The 26,496-nt window shown below is 45.6% G+C and overlaps 1 protein-coding gene across 1 annotated transcript in view; it reads left to right on the forward strand.

Moving 5' to 3' along the window:
• COL27A1 (collagen type XXVII alpha 1 chain) overlaps nt 1-26,496 on the forward strand; it is a 248,382-nt gene that overhangs the window by 190,333 nt on the left and 31,553 nt on the right. The window contains exons 38-44 of the mRNA XM_081897734.1: nt 9,254-9,307; nt 10,432-10,539; nt 12,868-12,921; nt 13,540-13,593; nt 19,830-19,886; nt 23,012-23,065; nt 26,079-26,132. Of these exons, the coding sequence (XP_081753860.1) occupies nt 9,254-9,307; nt 10,432-10,539; nt 12,868-12,921; nt 13,540-13,593; nt 19,830-19,886; nt 23,012-23,065; nt 26,079-26,132 (435 nt within the window). The remainder of the gene's footprint in view (nt 1-9,253; nt 9,308-10,431; nt 10,540-12,867; nt 12,922-13,539; nt 13,594-19,829; nt 19,887-23,011; nt 23,066-26,078; nt 26,133-26,496) is intronic.

Here is a 26,496-nt window from a genome sequence, read left to right on the forward strand (position 1 = left end):
ATCTCGGGGGACAATGGAGGAGTGCGCCTTTGGGGGTAAAGTCAAACTGCTGGACGGTTACAATGCCTGCTGTGGCTGTAGAGACCAATACAGGAGAGACATGTTTTGTTGCAGCTGGGGCCGATGAAGGTGTCAGGTTGTGCTGCTGCAGGTGCAGGGGCTTCTTCTCTCTGTGCTCCTCCCAGTGGTCATTCCTCCTCTGCTCAGTCTGGCATTTTTGTACTGCTTTATATTTTTAAGGAAAAAAAATCTCAAAGTGGTTTACAATGCATTAAAATATCAAATAAAAAATCTGGAATAAAACGTTACTGAAGAAAGTGAAATATAAAGTATACACTGAAAGCAACGTAATGAGTAGGAAACTAAAATTTTATCTTAAAGATTTCAAAATAAAACAATACAAAGAAGGTCAACTACAGAATGCACATTTAACACAGCAAAGTTAACAAAAAAGATCTTAAATGTTTCAAAAGAAAAAATGACTAAAGGAAACCAAATATAAAATGCATATTTAAAACAACACAATTAACAAGAGAATAAAATCTTTTCATAAGCACAGAATATGTCTGCTGCTGTTCTTGCCAATCCTGTCAGTGGTGGTTCATGGTAGGTGGTGGCTATGAAAGCTCAGGCTCAAAGACCTGGTTTTGCACTAAGGGACATCCAGGATGGTCTCTGGCCCCTTTAGCAGCCTCTGCTTTTGTAGCTGGAGTCAGTCAGGCCCTGCCCCCCTCCCCAGGCCAGGTGGAAAGGCCAGCAAGGCAGGGAGCAGGTCTTCCAGGAAAATAAGAAAAATAAGTAAAGCAAGGACACCACTTATTGAAGTCCCCACTTCTCAGTGGAACAGAAGATGACTATTACAAAGAAAATCATCACTGATAGCTCTGAACAGGAAGTAATAAAAAGGAGCAGAAGCCGCAAGGAGGAAATTTTTAACTAAATGCACAGTAGCCCTTAAAAGCTACAGCAGTGGTTTGTCTGCTCATGCTGGACAGACTGGTGCTGCAATTGCCTTCTGCTGTGAAAGAAAAAAGGAAGAAAAGGTTACAGAACTTCTAGCTAGCAATATGGCGCTGTAATACTCTCTCTTATTTGCTCATAACTGGTTTAGCCATTGACTTGTCTGGACTTCAAAGATGATTTGCAATCAATTAAGAATCTCCTACTCTCATACCTGCATCACCCCATCCTTTGACACACATTAAATTAGCAGCAAAGAGAGAGAGAGAGAGAGAGAGAGAGAGAGAGAGAGAGAGAGAGAGAGAGATGGCGTCAAATAGTTTTATGGACAATATGCTTAAGGAAATTGTGGCACATCTCAATTTTTCCAGACTACATGCATCCAACAATAATTTCCCCCACTTGAGCATGCCTTGATTATAAAACTCCACAACTTGAATGGAAAACATTGAGATCAAAATACATCACAATTCAAAATCCTCCTGAAACAATTAAATCAGTCAGGAAAATATGGAATATGGTGGCTAATAAAAACAAATTTGATAATTTTCCCCACAATAAGCTGACCCTATGGGGAAATCCAACTATAAAAATTGGGGTGGGCAGTATTGTGGAAAAATTGGATGGATGTGGGTATATTATCTTTAAATCAGTTAATAGATGAGAATGACCTTTTTTAAAAAAACAACAACAACAACTTACATTACCTTAAAAGAAAGGTATCACTTAACAGGAATGTCACAAAGGCAATGTCTACAATTACAATGTATGCTAACATCTTTATTTGGACCAGTAGTTTTTACAGCATCTAAGAAGCTGGAGATATTTGAACATCAGATTGAATCCTTAGAGACTAAAAAACCCCAGCTATTACTTTTTATAGATATTTAATGTCTATTAATCAATTGGATGTACACACATTGAGAAATGAATGGAATAAAGATTTAATGAGAAAATATACTAGCCTCTATTTTCAGTGTGTTGCTAGATTATAAACTACAACTCATACAACAAAAAAGTATTGGACTCCATCACAATTGCATAAACATGTTTTATCAAGAACAACATGCTGTTGGAGATGCAATAAGGACAATGCATTGTAGAAACATATGTTTATACAGTGCTCAATGTTAGCAATTTTTTTTGAAAAAAATACTACGATGTATTAAAAACTGTTGTGGGGAAAGAGTTACAAATTTCAGAAGATAACAACATCTTAAAACAATATTCGTAATACAGTGGTACCTTGGGTTACATATGCTTCAGGTTACATATCTTCAGGTTACAGACTCCGCTAACCCAGAAATAGTACCTCAGGTTAAGAACTTTGCTTCAGGAGAAGAACAGAAATCATGCTCCGGCGGCGCAGCAGCAGGAGGAGGCCCCATTAGCTAAAGTGGTACCTCAGGTTAAGAACTGTTTCAGGTTAAGAATGGACCTCCAGAATGAATTAAATTCTTAACCCGAGGTACCACTGTACATGGGACTTAACAAATGATCAACATAAATGGATTCTCCAGGACCTTACATCTACTAAAAGATTAATATTGATACATTGGAAAGACAAAAATATGGCTTCCTTTGATCAATGGACAGACAACCTAACAACTCTTGCAACCTATGAGCAGATCACCTTCAGATGAAGATTATCTATGGACAGATTTAATGATATTTGGAAAGTGTTTATCAAAACCGTAGTGACTCGTGAATCGATATATACACAAGGCATACAAATAAGTCAATCTATGTATGTATATGTCAGGGAACTGCCATCTAAAGCGCCGGGGGCGCAAAGGCTCACTGAGGTTGAGAGAGGAGTAGCAGCGGAAGAGGGAACCAGTAGAGGGCGAGCAAGAACTCCAAGGGAAAGTGAGTCGGAGGGATGGCTCAGAGACGCTTCCAGCGAAAACAGTGGGGAGGTCTCAGGACCTCCTATAGGGACACCCACACCTCGCCGGAAACTGTCACGCCGAGAGGCCAGACGACGTGTTTCCGTTAAAGAGCTTTTATGTTGGAAACGATTCCGAAAGCAGCCACTTTCGGATTCTACTAGTGATTGACGCAGCCATGCTGGAGGGGCTCCGTCACAGGCAGAGGTTTGAAAACCTGATCAAACTCTGAGGGACTTGCATTTTACGCACAAGCAGCTCATCGTCCCATCACAGCAATCCGAAAGTCACCGAAAGCCAGCTTGTGCAGGGAGAAGCATCATGAGCAACCCAGCCGGAACTGGAGGAGCAGGAGCAGCTGGAGGGGGTCCAAGCCTGGAAGAAAGGTACAGGGCGTTGGAGATCCAGTTGGCGCTGCAAACGGCGAGGCTTGAGGAGAGGAGGGCTCAGGATGCAGAAAAGGGAAAGGAGAAAACCACCCCGCTCGCCAGAAAGGTGCCAGGATTGGTGCAGAAATTCGGGGGGGATCCCAGGAACTATCATGCCTTTAGAACAGAGATGCAATACGCTCTAAACTTGCAGTTTGATGACTTCCCCGACGAGGAATCGCGAGTGGCTTTTGTGATTGGCCATCTCGAATCCGGGGCGAAGGATTGGGTTAGACCCCTGATGGCAGCGAATAATGAGATCCTAAAGGACACGAGGAAGTTTTTTCGTGCCATGGACCTGATGTTTTCCAGCGATATTGAGCAGGGGGTGGTGCGAAGGCAGTTAATGGCTTGCCAGCAAGGAAGCAGATCTGTCCGTGAGTACTGGACTGAGTTTACTATGCTGATTCATAAATTGGGGTGGGACCTATCGGCGGAGCCCATCCAAATGCTTTTCGAAGAGGGGCTTTCTTCAACCGTCAAAGATGAGCTTTCCCGGGGGCCCAGGGCGGAGTCTATGGATCAGTTAACCAAATCTGCGCTGTGCATAGGAGCGCGCCAGGAGGCGAGGGCTTTGGAAAAGCGGGAAGGGAAAGGAGACCGTTGGAGGGAGTTCCGCATTCCAGACATTCCAGAGCCACCTTTCCCGCCGGCAGAGCCGATGGAAGTTGGAACAGCGCGGGCGCGCGCAGTTTCAAATCCCAGTGAAGGGCGGAAGAAGGAGGGAAGGAGCGCCAAGAGATGTTATCTCTGCCAACAGCCAGGGCACTTTGCCAGAGTCTGCCCACAAAGAAAGGAATGGCAAGGGATGGCAGGAGCTGTTGGGGGAAAGGAAGAGGAAGGCAAGGAGCAAGTAAAAGCCAACGCCTGGCTGCCACCGTCGGGGCACAGCAGCCAGGCCAAAGAGCAGTGAAAGTGCCCATGCCGGAACCTCCCAGACCCGCTTTAGTGATAGAGGTGTTACTAGAACTGCCAAACGGACACCCACTAAAGATCAAGGCGCTTTTGGATTCAGGCAGCTCCTGTAATTTCATGAGTAAGGAGTTTGCAGCTGAGCACCAGATACAGACCATCCCTTTAAGTAACCCCTTGCAGGTGACTACGATTGACGGCAGAGAGCTGTTGGGGGGAGAAGTTAGCCAACAGACTGTCCCGATGATAATGAGGGTGGCAAGGCACACCGAACAGATAGCGTTTAATGTGGCCATCCTGGGAGGAGCGCCCATCATTTTGGGGATGAGCTGGCTGGCGCTACACGATCCGCTAGTGGGCTGGCATCAGAGGGTGGTCTCCTTTGGGTCAGCGCATTGCCTAGAACACTGCAAGGAGGGGAAGGTTTCGGGAGGAGACAGAGTCACCCTAGCCGGGATGGAAGTAATGGACAAAGGGAAGGTGCCCCCGCAATACGCAGATCTGAGCAACGTATTCAGCGAAAGGGAAGCAGACAAACTGCCACCGCATAGACCCTTTGACTGTCAAATCAACCTACTCCCTGGGGCCCAACTCCCAGTGGGCAAGCTGTACGCCATGTCAGACAGGGAGATGCAGGAGCTGAGGGAGTTCATTGACAAAAACCTGAAGCGAGGTTTCATCAGAGAGTCCCGAGCGGTGGGGGGCAGCCCAGTGTTTTTTGTGGACAAAAAGAACACGGACAAACCGAGACTGGTGTGTGACTTTAGGGCCCTCAATGCAGTGTCGGAGCCCCTGGCTTTCCCTATGCCCCGAATTGATGACATTTTGACCAGAGTAAGGAAGGGAAAGATTTTTACAAAGCTGGACCTGCGGGGGGCGTACAATCTGATACGCATAAGGAAGGGAGATGAATGGAAGACCACCATGTTTACCCCTTTGGGAGCCTTTGAATACCTCGTTATGCCCTTCGGTCTACAAGGGGGCTCCGCGTGTTTTCAAGCTTTTATAAACCATGTTCTGGGACCTTTGCTCTACAAGAATTGTGTGGCCTTTTTAGACGACGTGTTGGTGTATTCGGAAGATGAGGAACAGCATGTGAGGGACGTTCGAGAAGTGTTGGGCAGGCTGCAAGCCAACCAGCTGTGGGTGAAACTGGAGAAGTGCCAGTTTCATACCAAGGAGGTGGAATTCCTGGGGTACCGCTTGTCAGACAAGGGATTGGCCATGGATCCAGGCAAGGTCCAAGCGGTACTGGAATGGAAGACACCGAAGACCAAGAAGGACGTGCAAAGATTCTTGGGGTTTGGGAACTTTTATCGGAAGTTCATCAAGAACTTTGCCCACTTGACGGCGCCCATCACCGACTGCCTCAGCAGCAAGAAGAAATTTGTTTGGACGGTAGAGGCGGATCGAGCCTTTGAAGAACTGAAAAGGGCTTTCGCCTCGGAAGAACAACTTCTGCATGTGGATTTACGAAAACCCATGAGAGTGGAAACCGATGCATCCGACCGGGCGGTAGGGGCGGTCCTTCTTCAACCGGGGAGGAGTGCGTCGGAGTGGAGACCGTGTGCCTTCTTCTCGCGGAAGCTGAATAAATCCGAGAGGAATTACACGGTGTATGACAGGGAACTACTTGCCATTCACGAAGCATTCCGGAGGTGGAGACATTTATTAATTGGGGCACAACACAAGGTGCAAGTGTGCACCGACCACAAGAATTTAGAGTATTGGAGAACAGCTCGAGTGCTCAACCAACGACAAGTGAAATGGGCACAGGAATTCTCCAAATTCAACTTTGAAATTTGTTATGTGCCAGGCCCAGAAAACGTCAGGGCGGACGCGCTCTCACGCAAACCAGAGTATTGGGAAGGGGAGGGGGTGATCGAAGAGAGACATGTCATCCCTGAGGACCGCTGGGTGTGTGGGGCGGCGCTGGTGGGGCAACGAGAACTGGTAGAGGAAACGGAAAATGATGAATATGCCCAGGATAAGCTCAGAGGTCTCAGGGGGGAGGGCGAGAGCCCCGGAGGTTTTGAGGAAAGAAATGGGGCATTGTATTACAAAGGGGCACTGTATATACCCGAAGGTGAATTGAGGGGGAGAGTACTCAAGCAGTTGCATGATAGCCCCACGGCGGGACATTTTGGACAACACAAGACCATGTGGTTGGTTACCAGGGAATTTTGGTGGCCTAAGGTGAGGGAAGATGTAAGGGAGTATGTAAGAGGGTGTGAGCAATGTCAGCGAGCCAAAGGGGAAAGAAGGGCGCCGGCAGGGTTATTAGAACCATTACCCACACCAGAACGGCCTTGGGAAGCGATATCAATAGATTTTATGACGGATCTGCCAAAGTCCAAGGGGAAAACAGCCATCATGGTAGTAGTAGACCTGTTAACTAAGATGTGCCACTTTGTAGCATGCTCACATGCAGTCACAGCGGAAGAAACAGCGAAGTTGTTTGTAGAACACATCTTTAGGTTGCACGGGGCCCCCTTGAGGGTGATCTCAGATCGCGGCAAACAATTTACTTCCAGGTTCTGGAGGAAGCTCATGAGCTTGCTGCACGTGGAAGTCAATTTTTCAACTGCCCGGCACCCTGAAACCAACGGGCAGGCGGAAAGAGCAAATGGCATTCTTCAACAATATCTGAGGTGTTATGTCAATGACAGAGAGAACGATTGGGTCGAAAAGTTGGCGTTGGCAGAATTTGCCTACAATAATGCGGAGAATGTGTCCACAGGGATGAGTCCCTTTTTGGCTAATTACGGGTGTCACCCCAGGGCATTTCCAGGGGAAGGAGGGGAGAGATGGAGCGTCCCAGCGGCTGAACATTTTGTAGAAGAGATGGAAGCGATCCATCATCAGCTCCAGCTCAACTTAGAAAGGGCTAAGGCACAATATAAGAAGCAGGCAGACAAGAACAGAAGGGAAGGTGAAACCATAAGGGTGGGGGATCAAGTGTGGTTGTCAACCCAAGGGTTGCCGTTCAAAGGGGGTTGTAAGAAATTGAGGCCCAGAAGATTGGGACCCTTTGAGGTCATTCAGCAGGTCAACCCGGTAGCTTTCAAACTCCGATTACCCAACCACATGAAATTGCACCCAGTATTCCACAGGTCGTTACTGTCACCATACAGGGGGGGACGTGAAGGGGAGTACGTCAGGGGACCAGCCTTGGAAGAGAGGGAACGCCGCAACCATGTAGCGGAAATCCTCGATTCCAGGTGGAAGGGAAATCAGGTGGAGTATTTGGTGGCGTGGGAAGGGGAACCGGAGTCAGAAAACACCTGGGTGAATGCAGAGGAAGTCAATGACGAGGTTTTAACAGAAACGTTCCACCAAAGGTTCCCGAGGAAACCTCAGCCGATAGCAAGGTTTAGGAGGGAGTATTTCGGCACCACCGATGAGGAAGAGGAAATGGAAGGGTTCGCGGAGTCGGAGTTGGAAGAGGGAGTGGACTCCGATGACGAAGATTACCGAGAGAGTAGGAACAGCAACAAGTGGAGGGAAGTGTTCGCGACGTCAGAAGACGAAGGAGGTTCTTTCAGGGGTTTTACCTCCTCACCGCCAGTAGGGGAGGAGACGGGAGGGGGTGAAGGGGGCCCTGGAGGGGAGGTGGATGTCAGGGAACTGCCATCTAAAGCGCCGGGGGCGCAAAGGCTCACTGAGGTTGAGAGAGGAGTAGCAGCGGAAGAGGGAACCAGTAGAGGGCGAGCAAGAACTCCAAGGGAAAGTGAGTCGGAGGGATGGCTCAGAGACGCTTCCAGCGAAAACAGTGGGGAGGTCTCAGGACCTCCTATAGGGACACCCACACCTCGCCGGAAACTGTCACGCCGAGAGGCCAGACGACGTGTTTCCGTTAAAGAGCTTTTATGTTGGAAACGATTCCGAAAGCAGCCACTTTCGGATTCTACTAGTGATTGACGCAGCCATGCTGGAGGGGCTCCGTCACAGGCAGAGGTTTGAAAACCTGATCAAACTCTGAGGGACTTGCATTTTACGCACAAGCAGCTCATCGTCCCATCACAGTATACATTGTATATTTTTGTAATTCTAATCACATTTTAATGACACTTCATTAGTGCTGTTGTGATGATTAGTGCTTTTTTCTTCCTCTTCCTCCCCTATTTTACTGTCTCTATTTTCTTCTTTATAATTTATTCTAATCTACTGTAAAAATTTCAATATCAATATATATATATATTTTAAAAAACCTGTTGCAAACTATGGGAAGACAACATAAAAAAACTGGATTTGGTGATGGCATTGGACTCTACAAAAAATATATGAGTGAACAAAAATGCAGTTTCACAGCATGGTGACCAGATGCAAAAGTGGACAAGGCTCTTGCACCTTGTGTCAAAAAAGGAATTTCACCTCTCCTTGTGCAGCCTAAGTGCCTAATGGTTGGGAATGGTATAGCCTTGGATACAACTGTAATACAGTAGGTGAAAACATTAGCATTGCATCCAAGGCCAGTGCTACTAACAGTAGACTCATTGAAATCAGTTGGGCATGACTGACTTAGGTGCATGAATTTCAGTGGGTTCATTGTGTGTGGGACTTACTTGGATTCAACCCCAAATATCTCACCTTTCTGCCTCCAGACTTTTGAGGCATCTTGCAACCAACCAACCCTTTCATAATCATTTGAAAATGCAAATAACCACCCAAATGAGGTTGTTAAATAGGGAAATCACATTCAAAAGAACAGCAGCAGCGTGGTTGGACACACCTAAGATAAATTAGCAATTTCATAAAAGGAACCTGCAAGAAAGGCGTAAAGCAAAAGAAGTGTGAAGAGCTCATTCCGGGAATCACAAGTGGCTAGAGTTGCTGCTGCACTCATGTCCTGTTTGTGGGCATGGCACAGCCATCTGATTAGTCACTATGAGAACACTTGGTATAATCTGGCAGCAGGTGTTTTTGTCTTCTTAGAAAGAATAGAAGGGAGTTGTGTGCAAAGGGCACCAGTGTGAAAAAGTCTATCTGCTAATATTCTGGTCTCCGTTGGAAGGTGTTGAATAATGAAGGGGTGGTCTCTCTTTCTCTCCCTTCTCCCCTCAGGGACCAGAAGGAAAACCAGGCCAACAAGGGGAGAAGGGGAAAATCGGACTAAAGGTATGGTTGCCTCTGTTCTTCCTGCTCCCGTTGATGCTTTATGAAACGCCCATAGCTCAATGATAGAGCAGAAGGTCCCAGGCTCAGTCCCCAGTATCTCCAGGTAGGGCTAGGAAAATCTCCCTGTGTGAAACCCTAGACAACCCCTGCTAGTCAGTGTGGACAATACTGAGGTGGATGGACAAATAGTTCGACTCAGAATGAGAGCTTCCTCAGTTCCTGTGGTGTTCCTGATCTCCTATTCCTGCTTACATTTTGGCATAGTTCTCGCTGAGATGGCAAACCTCGTCTCCCCCCAAATAGAAAAGAGGCGCAGCTCAGTGGCAGAGCATCTGGTTTGCATGCAGAAAGGTCCCAGTTTCAGCCGCTGTCATTGTCGAGTAGGGCTAAGAATGTCTCCTGCCTCAGACCCTGGACAGCTGCTGCCAGTAAGTGTAGACCATATTGACCTAGATCAAGAATGGGAGACTGCTAGCCCTCCAGCAGATGCTGAACTGCTGTTCATCATCACTGACCATTGCCCATTCTGGCTGGGGCTGCTGCGAGTTGGAGTCCAGCGGCATCTGGGTGATCACAGGCTCACCATTCCTAATCCAGATGATTTAGGATAACTCACTTTCCTATATTTCCTATATTTTCTGGCCCACATAGGACCAGTCTGGATAGTTAGACTTAGTGAAGACTTGACGTTTTCATCCCCCAAAAAGTTATTGAGTTTCTGCTGAAATGAGGCTGCATTTTAATGTTGTATTTTAATCTTGTTTTTTAAGTTGTATTTCAATCAATTGTTTTATATCTGATGTTAGCTACCCTGAGCCTGGTCTTGGCTGGGGAGGGTGGGGTATAAATCAAAATTATTATTATTATTATTATTATTATTATTATTATTATTATTATTATTATTTTCCTAAAACAAGTATGGGATTAAATCTTGGCCAGCCTTCTTGACATGCTAGGCTCCCCCCTCCTTTTCTTTGTTTTTGTTTTGTGGAAATATTCTGTGTTTTGTTTGTCTGGCAGAGAACTCAGATTTTTGAGCCCCCTCTGTAGTTCAGAGTGGTACAGCCCAGACCATGAGCATTAGGTCTTTTGTTTCCCGTCACTGACACTTACACTTTCTTTAGGGCAGCAAAGGTCACCAGGGGCAACTTGGAGAGACTGGCCCACCAGGGAAGATGGGTTTGAGGGGGACTCAAGGTCCCAAAGGATCCAGAGGAACCCTGGGAGCAATGGTGAGAACCGTGTTGGCTCATTACGTGTAATCCTGTGGCAGTTTTCCCTACCACATCAGGGGGGCAAAAATGGGAGTGTAAGCTTACAGGATGAAAGCAGCATTGTGGAGGTTGGGAATGCGTGTGGACGGATGCCAAAGGCCTCTAAGAGCTGTGCAGAAGAGGAAAGTACAGCAAGCATCGCTTCCATGATGATACACAAAACTCTCAAAATAGCACAAAATGCTGGGTGAGTGAGGTTTTGAGGCGATATCAGACTTTGAGATTCATGGTTAACGCTCCCCTTTCAGGGTTTCAGCCTTCTTTTTAGGGTTAGTGGGGAAAGGGGTAAAATCCCAGGCTGAGAGGCTATTTTTCTGCTTGGCTTTACATCTTCTGCTGTTTCCTCCATCCTTGGCCCACTTGGCTCTCCCATTGGTTTCCTGACTTTAACCTATGAATCAGTGCCCATGAACCTTCTCCTGGGCTCTTTTTTCTTGGACCTTTCAGACTAAATGTAAGGGAATAAGTTTAGGATCAGTTTCTAGAGTGCGTGCATTGTATGCAAAAGATTCCAGGTTCAGAATCTCCCCCTTTAGGTGGGGCCGAGAAGACCCCATTTTAAAATCTTAGAGCAGGGGTCGCAATGTGGTGGACTCCAGATATCACTGGACTACAACCATTATCCATGGCCTTTGACCGTGCTAGCTGAGGCTGATAGGACTTGTAGTCCAAAAAGGGCACCATGTTGACTGCTCTGACAAATTCCAGTCAGTGAATCCCAAACTGAGCTACATGGGATAAGGCAGCTTCATGTTTTCATCCTAGTGTCATTGTCAATGGTGACAAAGGGTTACTAAGAAAAGGAAGTAGGACTTCAGCTTGGGACATAATGGGAGAAATATGACATAGTGCTTAGTTTTTTATTTATTATTTCTATACTGCCATTCATCCAAGGATCACAGGCCTGTTTACATTATAAAAAATACAAATCTACATAACATAGTAACAAACAAAACAATAATCCCTCCCCACAGTCTAAAATGTCATATATTGTTTAATCAGCTTAAGGCCTGGTTATAGAATCATAGAGTCTTAGAGCTGGAAGGGACTCAAGGGTCATCTAGTCCAACTCTTGCAGTGCAGGAATCTCAGCTAAAGCATCCATGACAGACAGCCATCCAACCTCTGCTTAAAAACCTCCAAGGAAGGAGAGCTCACCATCTCTTGTGGGAGTCTGTTCCACTGCCGAACAGCTCTTACTGTCAGAAAGTTTTTCCTGATGTTTATCGGAATCTCCTTTCTTGTAACTTGAAGCCATTGCCTCAAGTCCTACCTTGCAGAGCAGGAAAAAAACAAGCTCGCTCCCTCTTCCATGCTCCTTCAAGCACTCCTCATAAGACTTAGTTTCCAGGCCCTTGATCATCTTGGTTGCCCTCCTCTGCACACGTTCCAGCTTGTCAACATCCTTCTTAAATTATGGTGCCCAGAATTGGACACAGTACACCTGGAATGGTCTGACCAAGGCAGAATAGAGTGGTACTATAACTTCCCTTGATCTGGACACAATACTTCTGTTGGTGCAGTGTGGAATAGCATTAGCCTTTTTTTGCTGCTGCATCACACAGTTGACTCATGTTAAGCTTGTGGTCCACCAAGACACCTAGATCCTTTTCACATGTCCTGCTGGTAAGCCAGGTGTCCCCCATATTATATTTGTGCATCTGGTTCTTCCTACCTCAGTGCAGAACCTTGTGTTTGTGTATTTTATTTTATTTTAAAACTGTTGCGTTTATCTATATTCTGGTAATTTTATTGTCTTCCATTTTATACTGTTTTTTTTGCTATTTTCAATTTCTTTTTTTTTTAACTGTTTAAATATATTTAATATTTAATGCCATTTTACATAAATGACTTATAAATGTATTTCTTTTTGATTAAATGCTCTCTTTCTCTCTCTATATGGTGCCTACCTCAAGATGTTCCTAGGCCACAAATCTCATTATCCCTAACCATTTGCCATGTTGGGGCTGGGGTTGATGGGAGTTGAAGTCCAAAGCCGATCCATACATTCTCTCTCACAAGTTACTTGGAGATATTTGACAGGGAAAGATTTGGGGCAGATGGAAAGAACAGGAGATTGGGAGGGTGGGTGAGTCCTCATCACAAAGCAAGTACTGAAAGCCACTGATGACTGATGAAAAGAATGTAAAGAGAGAATAAGAGGAAACCAGGGACAGGTGCCCAGGCGTAGAGGAAAAGCTTTGCCCATTGGAAACACCAGACGAGTGACTGGGCCAGCAGGAAAATCAGGGCAGGAGCAGAGGTTATCTTTCCTTGTTCCCACAGGGTTCTCCAGGTCGGATGGGAGCTCCAGGGCATCCTGGCTTAAAGGGCTATCAGGTAAGCCATTACTCTGGACTGTCTTTGTGTCCTTTTCCCAGCCATACTCCAGAGTGTGAAATTTCACGATGTGAATTATTTCTGCAGCCAAGATAATCGTTATTGCTGCTGTCATTATCAGGCCTTGTTTTATTTCCTGCACCTGCACCATAAGGTCTCAGGGTGGGTCACAGCCATGTAGAACACAACATTAAAAACAGTTTAAAATGTATTCATTTATTTTCATTTATTTGATTCATATACCACCTTTAATCCAAAGATCCCGTGACTGTGTACAAATTAGGAAGATAATTTATGCTAATAATAATAATAATAATAATACACAGCATAATAATAACATAATCATAATAGCATCCCCCTCCCCCATTTAACAGGCCATAATGGCCAAAGGCCTGGGTAAAGAGGAAAGCTTTCGCCTGGCACCAAAAGCCATGCAATGATGGTGCCAACGTTGGGCTTCCTACCTTTCTCTTTCTTGGTGGGTGTGAGCAGGTGCCCAATTTCTCTGTCACCAGAGCCTCCCAACCCCGCCCCCCCACCTTCCATGTATCTGCAGGGAGGCTAGAGGAGAGGGAAGGTCAATGCCTGATCTAGACATGCACTTTCATTCTCTTGCAGGGGCACACAGGAGCACCAGGCCCAATCGGGCCACCTGGACCCAAAGGTGAAAAGGTAAATGGTTTTAGGTATGGTTTTTTGACCAAATCAGCGTTGGTTGCCTTGATATATTTATTAGGAGAGGGACAGAGAGAGGATGACCCTGGTGCTCTTATTTGACCATTTATTTCTCCTGGACCACCTCTGTGGGATAGGGGCTGGAGGCACTGTGCTGCTTGGTTCTGTTTCTACCAGCAGGGTCAGTTTCAGAAACTAACACTGGGTGACTGTGCTTCACCCCCCTCACAGTTGATGGTAGGGCACCATCTTGTCCCCAATACTATTTAACATCCATGTAAAGGTGTTTGCAGCTGTTATTAGGAATTTGGAGTGTGGTGTCATCAGATGTTGTCAAACTCCAACTCCCATGAGCCCTAGCCAGCATGGCCAATGGTCAGGGGGAATGATGGGAGTTGTAGTTCAGCAGCATTTGGGGGAAAGGCACACCCCTATTTAAGATGTCACAAGCTCTTCATGGGAATAAAATTAGCAAAATCACGAAGATCTGTGAGATTTGCAGAAATTAATCCATTAGCAGAACTAGAAGGAATTTCCAGAGAGACATCATTAGCTCTCCTAAATGGGAGCAGAACCTTTTATTTCACACAAAATCCAAAAAGGTGCCTTTATATGATGAGGACATGAACTGCATTGGGTTTTCATTAAGTCCAAAATTCTGCACACTGTTTGTGATTATGACCTGCAGTTTACTAATTCACCACTCGGGACATTCATTCCAAGATGTGAAATGCAATCTGCTATTATCTTACTCAGCAAGGCTGCATACAGCTCAATCCTTGACCATCTGTTAAACATCTCAAATTGTTATTTTTTTATTTTTTTAAGGCACTGCCATCTGTTTGCAATCCATACATTATTAGTTCAGATTGTGGTAGTGATGCTTAGCTCACCTATCTTCCAAGGGCAAGTTTGTAATATAGTGGTACCTCGGGTTACATACGCTTCAGGTTACACACTCCGCTAACCCAGAAATAGTGCTTCAGGTTAAGAACTTTGCTTCAGGATGAGAACAGAAATCGTGCTCCGGCGGCGCTGTGGCAGCGGGAGGCCCCATTAGCTAAAGTGGTGCTTCAGGTTAAGAACAGTTTCAGGTTAAGAATGGACATCTGGAACGAGTTAAGTACTTAACCCGAGGTACCACTATACTAATTTGGATGGGGGAGGTGTACAGTACATGTACAGATGATGTTCTGCCTGCCTTCCTCCTAATCTTTATTATTGACAGAATAAAAATTTGGGCTGGGCTGAAAGGGGGTTTGGAGGCCCTGCCAAACAGCTGACTGACAGGGCCTGTAAAGCACAGCTCTTTACCAGTAATGATGGCAAAGCCCCCTGAACAGAGCACCTGCACAGGGTGTTACAGGCAGCACCCATCAATTAGCTGCCCAGTGGTGCCTTTTGGCTCAGCTGCACCTGCACCTCACTATAAGGCAGGTGGGTGTGACATGGCTGACATGTGTCCCCCCCCCCCCCGGCCAAATGGATAGGCCTAGGCCTAATGGGATGCCTTGGTTCTGCAGCTGCTAAGATTTGCCATCTATAATTTTTGCCATCTTTGAAACATCCTTTCTTACGGAAACATCTCATGATTTTAGCATTGTGGTTGAAGTCTGGACGTTTGCACTTTACTGGTTGTAAAGGGAGTGGGGGGATTGTTCTGGAGAAGGCCTTGTCTGTTGCTTGTCTTCGGGTGTTGCATAAATCTTGCACAAAGGGTCTGTTTTCTACTAGCCTGTGCTCCATGTTTCTTCCAAGGATGACATGTTGTTCTTCAGAAATGTCGCCCCGCCAAGTAACCACCCCCACCTGCAGCTGTCATGACTCAGCCATTATTCCACTGCTCCCTCTTTTTTTCCTCCTCCCCAACAACCAGGCCAAAGGCTTTTGTTTAGTCAGCTTAATGATAACCAGTTCAAGCTAGTGACTCCGTTTTTTTAATGACTTGCCATTCAGGACTGGGGGGGCGGCGTCAGGGGACAATACCAACTGCCTTTTGGTTTGTGTTTTTGCTCCAGACAGAACTGGTCACCTGAGTTGTTGGTCTTTATAGTAATATCTTGCAACACTTCCCAGGAAGGGAAAGAGAGAGAATAGGTTTAATTTCAGAGCCTCGTCAGAAGTAAATGAGGGGCCTTTTTCAAACCTCCTCCAAGATTCGCAAAATATATGGTGTACATCTGCTGAATAGTCTTATACTGAATTACACCATTGGTCTATCTAGTTCAGTATTGTTTCCACACCAAATGGCAGCGGCTCTCCAGGATTGGAACCTGGGTGTCTCTCCTAGCCCTGCCTGGAGATGTTGGGGACTGAACATGGGGCCTTCTGCATGGGCCTTCCCTAAAAATCATGTATGTCCCTACATGCCTTTAAATGTGTCACACCTTTGGGAACCTGTATGCAATCAGGGGTCCATTTTGCATGGAGTACCTGTGCTTGTAGGACTGTAAACCCACAGGTACTCCTTTGCATAATGTCAAGGGAGCAGGGCCAGTAGGATTCAAGTGCTCCCTGCTCCCAGCACATTTAGCACACATATGGAGAAAATCTCCAGAGGACTGGGGTGGGCAGCTTGTCCGCTCCTGCTGACCTGACCTGTGTTTTGAGTTATACATTATATTTTTTTATCTTATCCTCAGGATAAGGGGGGGTCATGGTTCTCCCCACAATTATTTTCCTTTTTTCTTTTTAAATTTTTTTATTCATTTTTCATTTTTGTTCATTACATACATCTCAAATTCCCCACAATTATTTTTCCAGCAACCCTGCCAGGGTAGGTTAAGCTGGGAAAGAGTGATTGTCTCAAGGGCACTCAGTCAATTTACATAGGTGAGGGGGGATTATTTTGAACCCAGGTGCTTTCTCAGCTGCACTACTCTGGGGCCCCCAAAATTGTATTTCCTAGAGAGGAATGCACCCACAAGAGGTACTGGATGTCCCTTGTGGATGTCTTGAGCAGAGGATTGGACAAATAAATGGAGTATGAGACTATCTATGGCTAGATTCAAGGGCTATTGCCTGCCTCCTCTGCCCAAAAGATTATGCTTCTGCATGTCAGTTGCTGGGGATGACAAGTGGGAAGAGCGTTCATGCATTCAAGTCCTCATTGTGAGCTTCCAACAGGCATTTGGTTGGCCGCTGTGAGAACATGTGGAACTTGATGGGCCTTTGGCCTCATCCAGCAGAGCTCTTCTTACATTCTTGGTTAAATGGATATCATCAAAACCTGTGAGCAGCTGAGACACTTTATAAATGACAAGTGTTGTAGTTATTGTTGTGAGCTGCAAGAACAGAGCCTGTGAGTGTACAACTGTGCACATACAGACTGACCCATGCAAATCATTCTGTTACTTTAGAACTCATAAATTTTATTCAGTGTTAGAAACTGAGATATGAAAGTTAGGAGCTAAATGGCACCTTAAACCTAGGTTCTGGGTGCACGCTTTTTAATAACAAGGAAGCTGAAAATGAATGAGCTGCAGCTAAAATGTTATGTTCATTTTTCACATGGTCTAGTCCTCCATCTGCCCACCCCCCTAATATTTTTAAGAGGGTCTCTTCTCACTAAGTGAGAATCTTCAGAGAATAGCTGGAAGTGGGGAGGCAGAAAAAGGTCTTCCTTTCATTCCACTCTGCAGTTTTAATCTGAAATCTTAGTCACACTACTGCACCCAGAGCTCAGAAACTGCTTGCACTTATGAAATCCCCTGTCACAAAATGCACCTAGAACAATAGGAGTTTCGAACACTGATCAGAACAAATGGAAAACTGGGTCTGTTGGGGGGTGGGTGGGACACTTAGTGAGTTAATGTTGCCAAGGGAGTAGAATCTTTAATGGTACAGCAGAACTGGTGTCCCCAAAAGCAATTATTGACCAAATGAACTTAACAATGTTGGCATGGACTTCCATGGTGCATCACAGTCAATTATCCTTCTCCATTGAGTATAGTACATTTACAACTTCTCAAAGTGGCCTCAGAGAGCTAGGGGTTTTCCAGCTGGAAGATTTTTTAAAATTGCAAACAGATACTTCCCACCCCGGGAAGGCAGCCAAGAGTGAGGGAGGCCTCCCCTTGGTTCTGCATTTTCCATTTGTAGCCACACTTCTATTTTCAGGGACGGGGGGTTGTTTGTTTGTGTTTTACTCCCTTAACTTTTTTATTTTTAAGTTTTGCTTTAGCCAAATGGGAATCTAGCACAAAGGGTGTTGGGAGCTGGGAGGCTCAACTATGAGACACCCAAATAAAACCCTACCATGAATTAAGGCAAATAGATTCCTCCCTCCTCTCCCTCCCCTTCTCCCGTAACACACACACACACACGGGGGGGGGGGGAGAGGGAGAGAGAGAAAGACTTCTACTGCCTCCCTCAGTTATGTGACGAGTCTATTGTCGTTGTTTGCAAACATATGTACAGTGGTTCCTTGGTTTACAAACCTAATCCGTTCCAGAGGTCCATTCTGAAACCAAAACCATTCTTAAACTGAGGTGCGCTTTCCCTTATGAGGCCTCCTGCTGCCGGTGCCTTTCCACCATTTGGCTTCCATTCGTAGACCAAGGTAAAGTTCGCTAACCAAAACACTACTTCCGGTTTTGCGGAGTTTGTATACCGAGTAGTTCATAAACAGGGCTGTTCTTAAACTGAGGTACCACTGTAACTCAAAACAGGTGAGGGTATGCAGTTTCTATTGTTTCTCTATGCAGTGATGCCAGTTCTGTCCCTCCTGCAGACCCTCCAAGTGTCCATATTTTCCAGGGACATCCCTGATTTAGAGAAGCTGTACCAGTTTCTGATTTGATCCTGAAATATCCCACTTTTCCTTAGGATGTCCCTATTTTAATTGGAGAAATGTTGGAGGATATGGGTTTATATGACCCACCAAGCTGTCTTAAGGCCATCTTCTATAGAGATTTTTTTAAAAAAATGTTTAATTTATTTTTTTATTTTTTTATGTATGTTGGAAGCTATCCAAAGTGGCTGGGGCAACCAGTCAAATGTACGGGGTATAAATAGTAAAATTATCATTATGGAATGAGACATCCCTGTTTTCACCGGAGAAATGTTGGAGGGTATGCTCCCCCCCCACACCTTGTCCCATTACGTGTGCATGTAAAGATTGCAATGCTTTTTATTTCAATGCCAATGTAATCTTCAGTTTCGTCCCTCCCTACCACACATCAAGGGGGCTGCCCCCCTTTTAATTGCTTAAAACCCCACCCATATATGCATGCAAAACATCCCATTCAGCACTTCCAGCTTTTGTGGCTGAGAGTGGGCGCAGAGACCCTGCTTGCCAACCTGACACCAAAGGTCCTCAGATTGACAGGCGCAAGGAAGCACTGTCTCTCTCGACTCCAACTCCCAATAGTCTCAGCCAGCATTGCCAGTGGCCAGGGATGAGAGGAGTTGTACTTCAGTTATGCTTTTGGACTCTCAGCTTCCATTAACCCAAGCTAGCATGGCTAGCGATCAGGCATAATGGGAGTTGTTTGCTTCTCACTATGCAGCTTTAAAATCCTGCTTTGGTTTTCTCTTGGTATGTATCTAAGCTAGAGAGGGATGGCTCCCTTTTAGAACTATGTCAGAGGCAGTCTCTCTGCTGTCATCAAGCGTGAGCAAGACGGGGACTTCTTGGTAGTGGTGCCGAGGGTTTGGAATGCTGCCGCCCTTGCTAAGATTCATCTTGCGCCCTCCTGTTGCCTTCCACACAGAACATTTTTATTTGAACAGACTTTTGCTGTTCCGCTAGGTTGCAATTCTCGTGCCACTGCTGTTTGCAATTCAGCTGCTGCTTTTAGAGGCCATAATATTGTGGCTTTTAATATTTATTATATTATTGGGGTGTTCTCTTTTTTTGTAAGACACTGCTTGTAATTGTTGGTAGAAGAGAGGAATACAGATATTTAATAATAACTGGTTACTATTTGTTCTTACCAAGATTAGAACTTCCTAAGCTGTTCAACAGTGGAACTGCCTGTCTCGAGAAACGGCAGTCTCTCCCTGACTGGGTGTATTTAAGCAAAGGTTGGATGACTGTCTCCCAGGGATGTTGCAGTTGCAAGATTCCTATACTCTCTCTCTCTCTCTCTCTCTTGTGTGTGTGTGTTGTGTGTGTACACGAGTGTGTTTAACTAGATGATCTCCAGAGTCCTTTCCAGTCCCCAAACTCTCAACTTCTACTCGCATTGTAAACCATGGTCTGTTTTAACACTAGTGCTTATTGCTTGCAGGGTGAACAAGGTGATGATGGGAAGGTGGAGGGGCCTCCTGGACCGCCTGGAGACAGGGTAAGGAATCTGGACTGCCCAGTGCTAATCTATAATATGAGACACCCCTCAAAGTCAAGCTAAGCCCTATGACTTAGGCTGGGTCTACACATCCAACAAACTGAGGTGATAATGAATGCTGTGATGCCATACATTCTGCACTGGGGGGGTCACACATGTCTCAGTTTGACGGATAGAATCATAGAATTCTAGAGTTGGAAGGGACCACGATGGCCATCTAGTCCAGCCCCCTGCATTACAGGAATCTTTTGCCCCACACAGGGCTCAAACCCATGACACTGAGATTAAGTGACTCAGGCTCTACCGATTGAGCTATCCAAGGTCCAAACAATGTAACCCGGCAGTATTCCACATGGTCATGGAAGCTGGAGGGCACAAGGACTGTTGCTTCCTGCATTTTTGTTGTTTATTTTAAAATACAGATATTTCCATCCCATTTTTCTATATTTGTAATGTTATAAACAAGCTGAGCTTGAATCCTGGCAAGATGGAGGCACTGTGGGTTAGTGGTTCCTGTGTTGAAATTGGTCTGTTGCCTACCCTGGATGGGGTTGCATGCCCCCTTGAAGGGGCAGGTTTGAAGTTTGGGGGTGCTTCTGCATCCAGCCCTGTCACTGAAGGCTCAGGTAACTCAGTGGCTAGTAGTGCCTTTTACCAACTGCAGATGGTTTGATAGCTACGGCCATTCCTGGACTGGGAAAGCCTTGCCACAGTACTTCAAGACTGGGTTACTGCACTGTGCTCTATGTGTGGCTTCCCTCACACTTGGTCCGAAAACTGCAGTTAGTGCAGAATGGTGTAGCATGGTTGCTGATGGGAGTGAGCCGCTGTCAGAAGAAGAAGAAGAAGAGTTTGGATTTGATATCCCACTTTATCACTACCTGAAGGAGTCTCAAGGTGGCTAAGCATCTCCTTTTCCCTTCCTCCCCCACAACAAACACTCTGTGAGGTAAGTAGGGCTGAGAGACTTCAGAGAAGTGTGACTGGCCCAAGGTCATCCAGCAGCTGCATGTGGAAGAGCGGAGATGCGAACCCGGTTCACCAGATTACGAGTCTACTGCTCTTAACCACTACACCACACTGGCTCTCAGGTGTCAGCATATAGCAGCTGTGCTCAGAGGTCTGCACTGATTGGAAATCCTCCATAGAGCCAAGGTCAAGGTGCTACTAGTAGCATATAAAGCCCTTAACTTGGGAGCAGTTTACTTGTGAGATTGCCCGACCAAGGAACCCACACATGCCCTCTTCAGTCAATGGAACTGGCACTTTTCCAAGTGCCACATAATACCCGCAACACATCTGTAAGAACTCAAATTGTTTAGTGTGGCTACACTGACACCTTGGAACTCCCTGCCTATGGATATGGGCATGCCCTTTCACTGTGTTCGTTTCAGCATCTGCTGAAGACATTCTTATTTAGACAAGCCTACCCATATGCTTAGAAAGTTTGTAGGAATTTTTATTTGTTTTAGTATTTTAACTTTTGTATGTTTTAAGGTGTGGTTGTTTTTCTTGATTTTACTGTCTTTTTGTAAACTGCTTTGAGGGTTTTTTTTTTTACAATCAAGTAGTGTATACATTTTATGAAATAAGTCAATAAACAAACAATGGGTTGCATCCAACTTAGTTTGACATGGAATAGGTTCATTAGCAGCCATTTCTATCAGTTTAGATTGAGTCTTCTCTGAGTAGGACTAATATTAGATAGAAGCCAATAAAAATATATAGAGCCTCCAACCAATGAAATACAAAAACAAAGAGTGAAGCAGACAGAAAGAAGTACTGTTTATTTATTCCTACATTTATATATCACCGTTTTTCCTCCACGGATCCCAAGGGAGAATAAATGGTTCTTTCCACCCCACCCCATTTGATCCTAAAAACAACCCTGTGAGGTAGGTTAGTCTGAGAGAGAGTAACTGACCCAAAGTCACCCAGTGACCTTCACAGCTGTATGGGAATTTGAACCCTAGTCTCCCAAGCCCTAGTCCAACACTCTAACAACTACACCACACTAAGCTGCTGGCCCCAAGACCAGAGTCAAAGCAAGATGAGCTGGTTCAGACCAGGGCTGTTGGGGACTGGGACCATGTGCTGGATACAGAGCCTGAGGCTAGTAGTCAGGAGCCCACAGAACCTGCACCAGGCACCTCTCCAAAACCTTATCCCAGACCAAATTTACTTGGTCTGCCTATTCCACCCTACCTTATCCAGCAACACTAGGAATGTGCCAGGCAAGAGGGCACAGAAAGGAAGAGAAGTGCTTGATTTCATCCTTACCCATCCTTACCCCACCACCACCACCACTTCACTCATACTGGAGAACACATAAGCATGCACATAAAAACTTTGCTTTTTGTGGGGTCTGGGTTAAAGTCAGATACAGCAGAATTAATTTGAGTTTTGAAAAGCACATAATGCTGAAAGAGGAAGTGGGAGTGTCACTCTTCCAACTTCTTCTCCAGCTCTATATACTTTTCAAGGTAGAAAAGAGTAACTACTCTCACAACCTCATGAAGAAGCAGGTGGTGAGTGGGGGACTTTTAGGTGTGACCCCCACACTGGCAATCCCTGCCTTAAGTATCCACATTCTTCAGGTGAGGGTGATGAAGCTTAGGAAGTGTGACTAGAGGGACTCTTAATGAGGGTTTATTCACCTCCAGCCTTTGTCAGAGCAAGTGGCTCACTTGGAGCTTTCCATGGTGCTGAAACTGCCAGCTTGCATTGCTGCCCCTTTGTGGGTACCCGCTACAAACAAATCAGAGCAGTAGCACAAAGGCCTTTTAACCTGCCTTGGGAAGGAGATAAGGGTTAGGCCAGGCATAGGCAAACTCAGCCCTCCAGATGTTTTGGGACTACAATTCCCATGCTCCCTGACCACTGGTCCTGTTAGATGTTGGGAGTTGTAGTCCCAAAACATCTTGAGGGTCAAGTTTGCCTATACCTGGGTTAGGCTGATGGGCCTTCCCACGCCACATATTCCTATAACCAGAGGCTATCCACAAGAAGATCCTGCTTCTTCCTGGTGACAGCTGTAAGCTTTCTTCTGACATAGGTGGGAGATGAAGCAGGCACTTGGAGGACTGGGGTTGCTTTTAACACCTCTCTTGCATTTCATTTCCTAGGGCCCAGTTGGTGATAGAGGAGATCGTGGGAAGCCTGGAGATCCTGGTTATCCTGTGAGTCCTTCTCCAAATGCCTGGTTAGGAAATTAACCATCTTAGGAAAAGCTATCTCCTCTTTGTAAAATTCCATGACACTGAGCTAGGGGATATCCTGCCTTTTATATTGCAGTGTGTGTGATATGATTGACAGACTTGACCCCAGAGCTTTAGGGATGTGCAGGTTTAGATTGATCTTGGGGACCCTGGTAGGCACAAGTTGTTGTAGGCAACAAGGGAAACAGCCTAAACAAAATGTTCATCCTCAGGTATTAAATTTTATATTCATAACTATAAAAAGTTTTAAAAATGAATATGTAAAGTTAGTAAGTTGATTTAAACATGGAAGAGACAATGTAGTGCCCTCCAAATGATTTGGACTACAACTCTCATCAGCCCAGCCGGTGGGCCCAACAGTCAAGGGGGATGGGAGTCTGGAGTCCACAACATCTGGAGGATGCCATGTTGATGACATTCCACTCCTGCTATAGTTATAACTGGATTTATCTTTATTTTTTATAAAAATTCCTATATAACCATTTTAATACTTGACTTTTAATTGTTTAAATCACTCAGTTGCCTGCAGCTTACTTATTGTTCTGCTATTGTTTGTTTTATTGCTATCTTCCATTTCTGCTTTGCATAAATAAAATAAAAAAGGTCCTAAGAACTTTAGACGTTGGGAAACTAAAATACCTCCAGCTGGTGCCAGAACTACAATGTAGGCTAGGCAAGCCTCTGTAGGCATTTCACAAGACAAGAACCACCGTTTAAAAATGCATTGTATTACATTTTTATTGCATTTAAATCAGGCACCTCCCTGAAGAAAGCTCAAAGAAACCTTCAACACAAATCCTGGTCCTTGCTTTTTTATCCTTGCAAGAAAATTGTGAATGGCCTAAGGTCAGCTCAGTAGGCTCCATGGCTGAGACAGAGATTTGAAACAGAGTGTCCTTTACCACAGTTGGACATTGTCCCAGCCTTCCCCCTGTCCCCCAGTTATTTTAAAATCCAAGTTCTCATCAGTCACAGCCAACGTGGCCAGTGGCCAGGGAACAGAGGAACATAGGAACATAGGAACATAGGAAACTTCATTATACCAAGTCAGACCACTGGTCCATCTAGCACAGTGTTGCTATTCCACAACTGCTCCAGCTAGCAGGGGTTTTCCAGAGATTCAGACAGGAGACATTTGCAGCCCTGCCTGGAGTTACCAGGAATTGAGCCTAGGACCTTTGCATGCAGCGCAGGTGCTGTAGCACTGAGTTTACAGCTCTTTGCCATCCCATCAGGGATGATGGGAGCTGTAGTACAAAGCATCTGGAAAGCACCAAGATGGGGAAATTGCTTCTGACCCTTCTCTTTCTTTCATTTCTGTGTCATGAGCATTATACATGTCCTAAATGGTTAGGATCTGCGTCTGGGACAGTCAGTGTTGTGCCTTCCATATGCTGCCAGACTACTCAGCTCCCAGCAGCTCCAGCCAGCTGCAGACAATGTTTGATAACCTGCCACTTTCCTCAAGCATATAAACTTACAGAAATCACCGCGCTGCATGCCTTTGAAACCCAGCCTCTTCCTTCTCCCTCAGTCATAAAGGCATTTTCAGATCTGCCTTATAGCAGGTCTCTCCCCACCCTACCAGGAGGTGCTGAGAATTGTACCCTGGGCCTTATGGATGCAAAGCTGATGTTCTACCCAGGAGCTAAAGCCCTTCCTCTCCTCTTTTCCTCTGTTCTCATGTTCGTCTTTTCAGACTGTGAACCTCTTCCCTTTAATGCAATTACTTGTAAGGTGGTTAGCCCCTGAGACACTTTATAAATGAGAAATGTTGTAGTCATTGTTGTGAGCTGCAAGAACAGAGCCTGTGAGTCTGCACATACAGACTGACCCATGCAAATCATTCTGTTTCTTTAGAACTCATAAATTTCCTTCAGTGTTAGAAACTGAGATATGAAAGTTAGGAGCTAAATGGCACATTAAAACTAGGTCCTGGGTGCAACAACGGAATGTCTAGGCACACTTTTTAATAATAAGAAATGAATGAGCTGCAGCTAACATGTTATGTTCATTTTTCACATGGTCTAGTCCTTCCCCTGCCCAACCCCCTAATATTCTTAAGAGGGTCTCTTCTCACTAAGTGAGAATCTTCAGAGAGTAGCTGGAAGTGGGGAGGCAGAAAAAGGTCTTCCTTTCCTTCTACTCTGCTGTTTGAATCTGAAATCTTACTTGCAGTACTGCACCCAGAGCTCAGAAACTGCCTGCGCTAATGAAATTCCCTATCGCAAAATGTGCCTAGAACAATGGAAGTTTTGAACACTGATTCCCCTCTATCTTTTGTGCCATTTGTGGAAGAGCCCCTGCCAAGGCCCACAACCCTGCAAGGGTGTGTGTGTGCGTGTGTGTGTGTGTGTGTGTGTGATGCCACTGCCAACGCCTGGAGCCTTGCTGTTCCTCCTCCTTGTTATCCCATCTGAGTGTGCAAGTGCTGAGCAGAGGGAGGAGATGGAGCAGCATCCCCAACCTGCGTTAGGCTTCCCTTGTGGCAGTTATTTGAATTGGACACTCACCCATTGGGCAAATGAATGGGCTGCAGCTTTGGTGGCAAGGAAGTGGTGGGCCAACTTAGAGAGTGTTTATTGAGAGCATCTGGCCCAAAACAAGGAGGCTGAACAGGTGCTAATAAACCAGTCAAGCATGTTAAAGAGTTTTAATACTTATCCACTAGGACAGTGTTTCACAACCTTGGGTCTCCAGCTGTTTGAGGACTACAATTCCCATCATTCCTGACCACTGGTGTTGCTAGCTAGGGATGATGGGAGTTGTAGTCCAAAAACAGCTGGCGACCCAAGGTTGGGAAACACTGCACTAGGACACTCCCTCATTGAATTAGTCCAGAGGTGAGGAACACCAGGCCTGCTTTGTTTGATGAAGTGTTTAGGGTTGCTCAGAGTCACCACTCTGCCCCTGGGAGGAAAGAAGGATCTCGGATGACAGTTTAACTTGAATCTTCCTTCTCACTTCCTTTTAGGGCCAAGAGGGTATTGATGGAGAGAGAGGAAAACCTGGACAGCAAGGCTTACCTGTAAGAAGCTCCCCTCCGCTCACCTTCTGAAAGTTGTTCTGTGCATGGGCCAGGGTGTGCGTATGTGGAAGAGAGGGAGGGAAAACATGCAGAAATGGGAGATGGAACCAACATGCATGTCCTCAAGTCATTGGGTTCCACTTCAATGCCACAAACCTATGCATGCTCTTGCTGCGTCTATTGGGGATTACTGCCGAGCTAGCATGTTGAAGTTTGCAATCTAAGTGTCCTAATTGGAATCGAGCTTTGGTTTCCAAACCCTGCAAGAGGAGGTGTGGTACACTTCCAAACATTTGCAAAGAGGTCTTAGGTGCTTGCATGCTTTACTTTAAAGCCCACATTGGAAACTGCCTTAAGCTCAGTG

This window comes from Podarcis melisellensis (assembly GCF_964234715.1).
Source record: "Podarcis melisellensis genome assembly, chromosome: Z".
NCBI classification, from domain to species: domain Eukaryota; kingdom Metazoa; phylum Chordata; class Lepidosauria; order Squamata; family Lacertidae; genus Podarcis; species Podarcis melisellensis.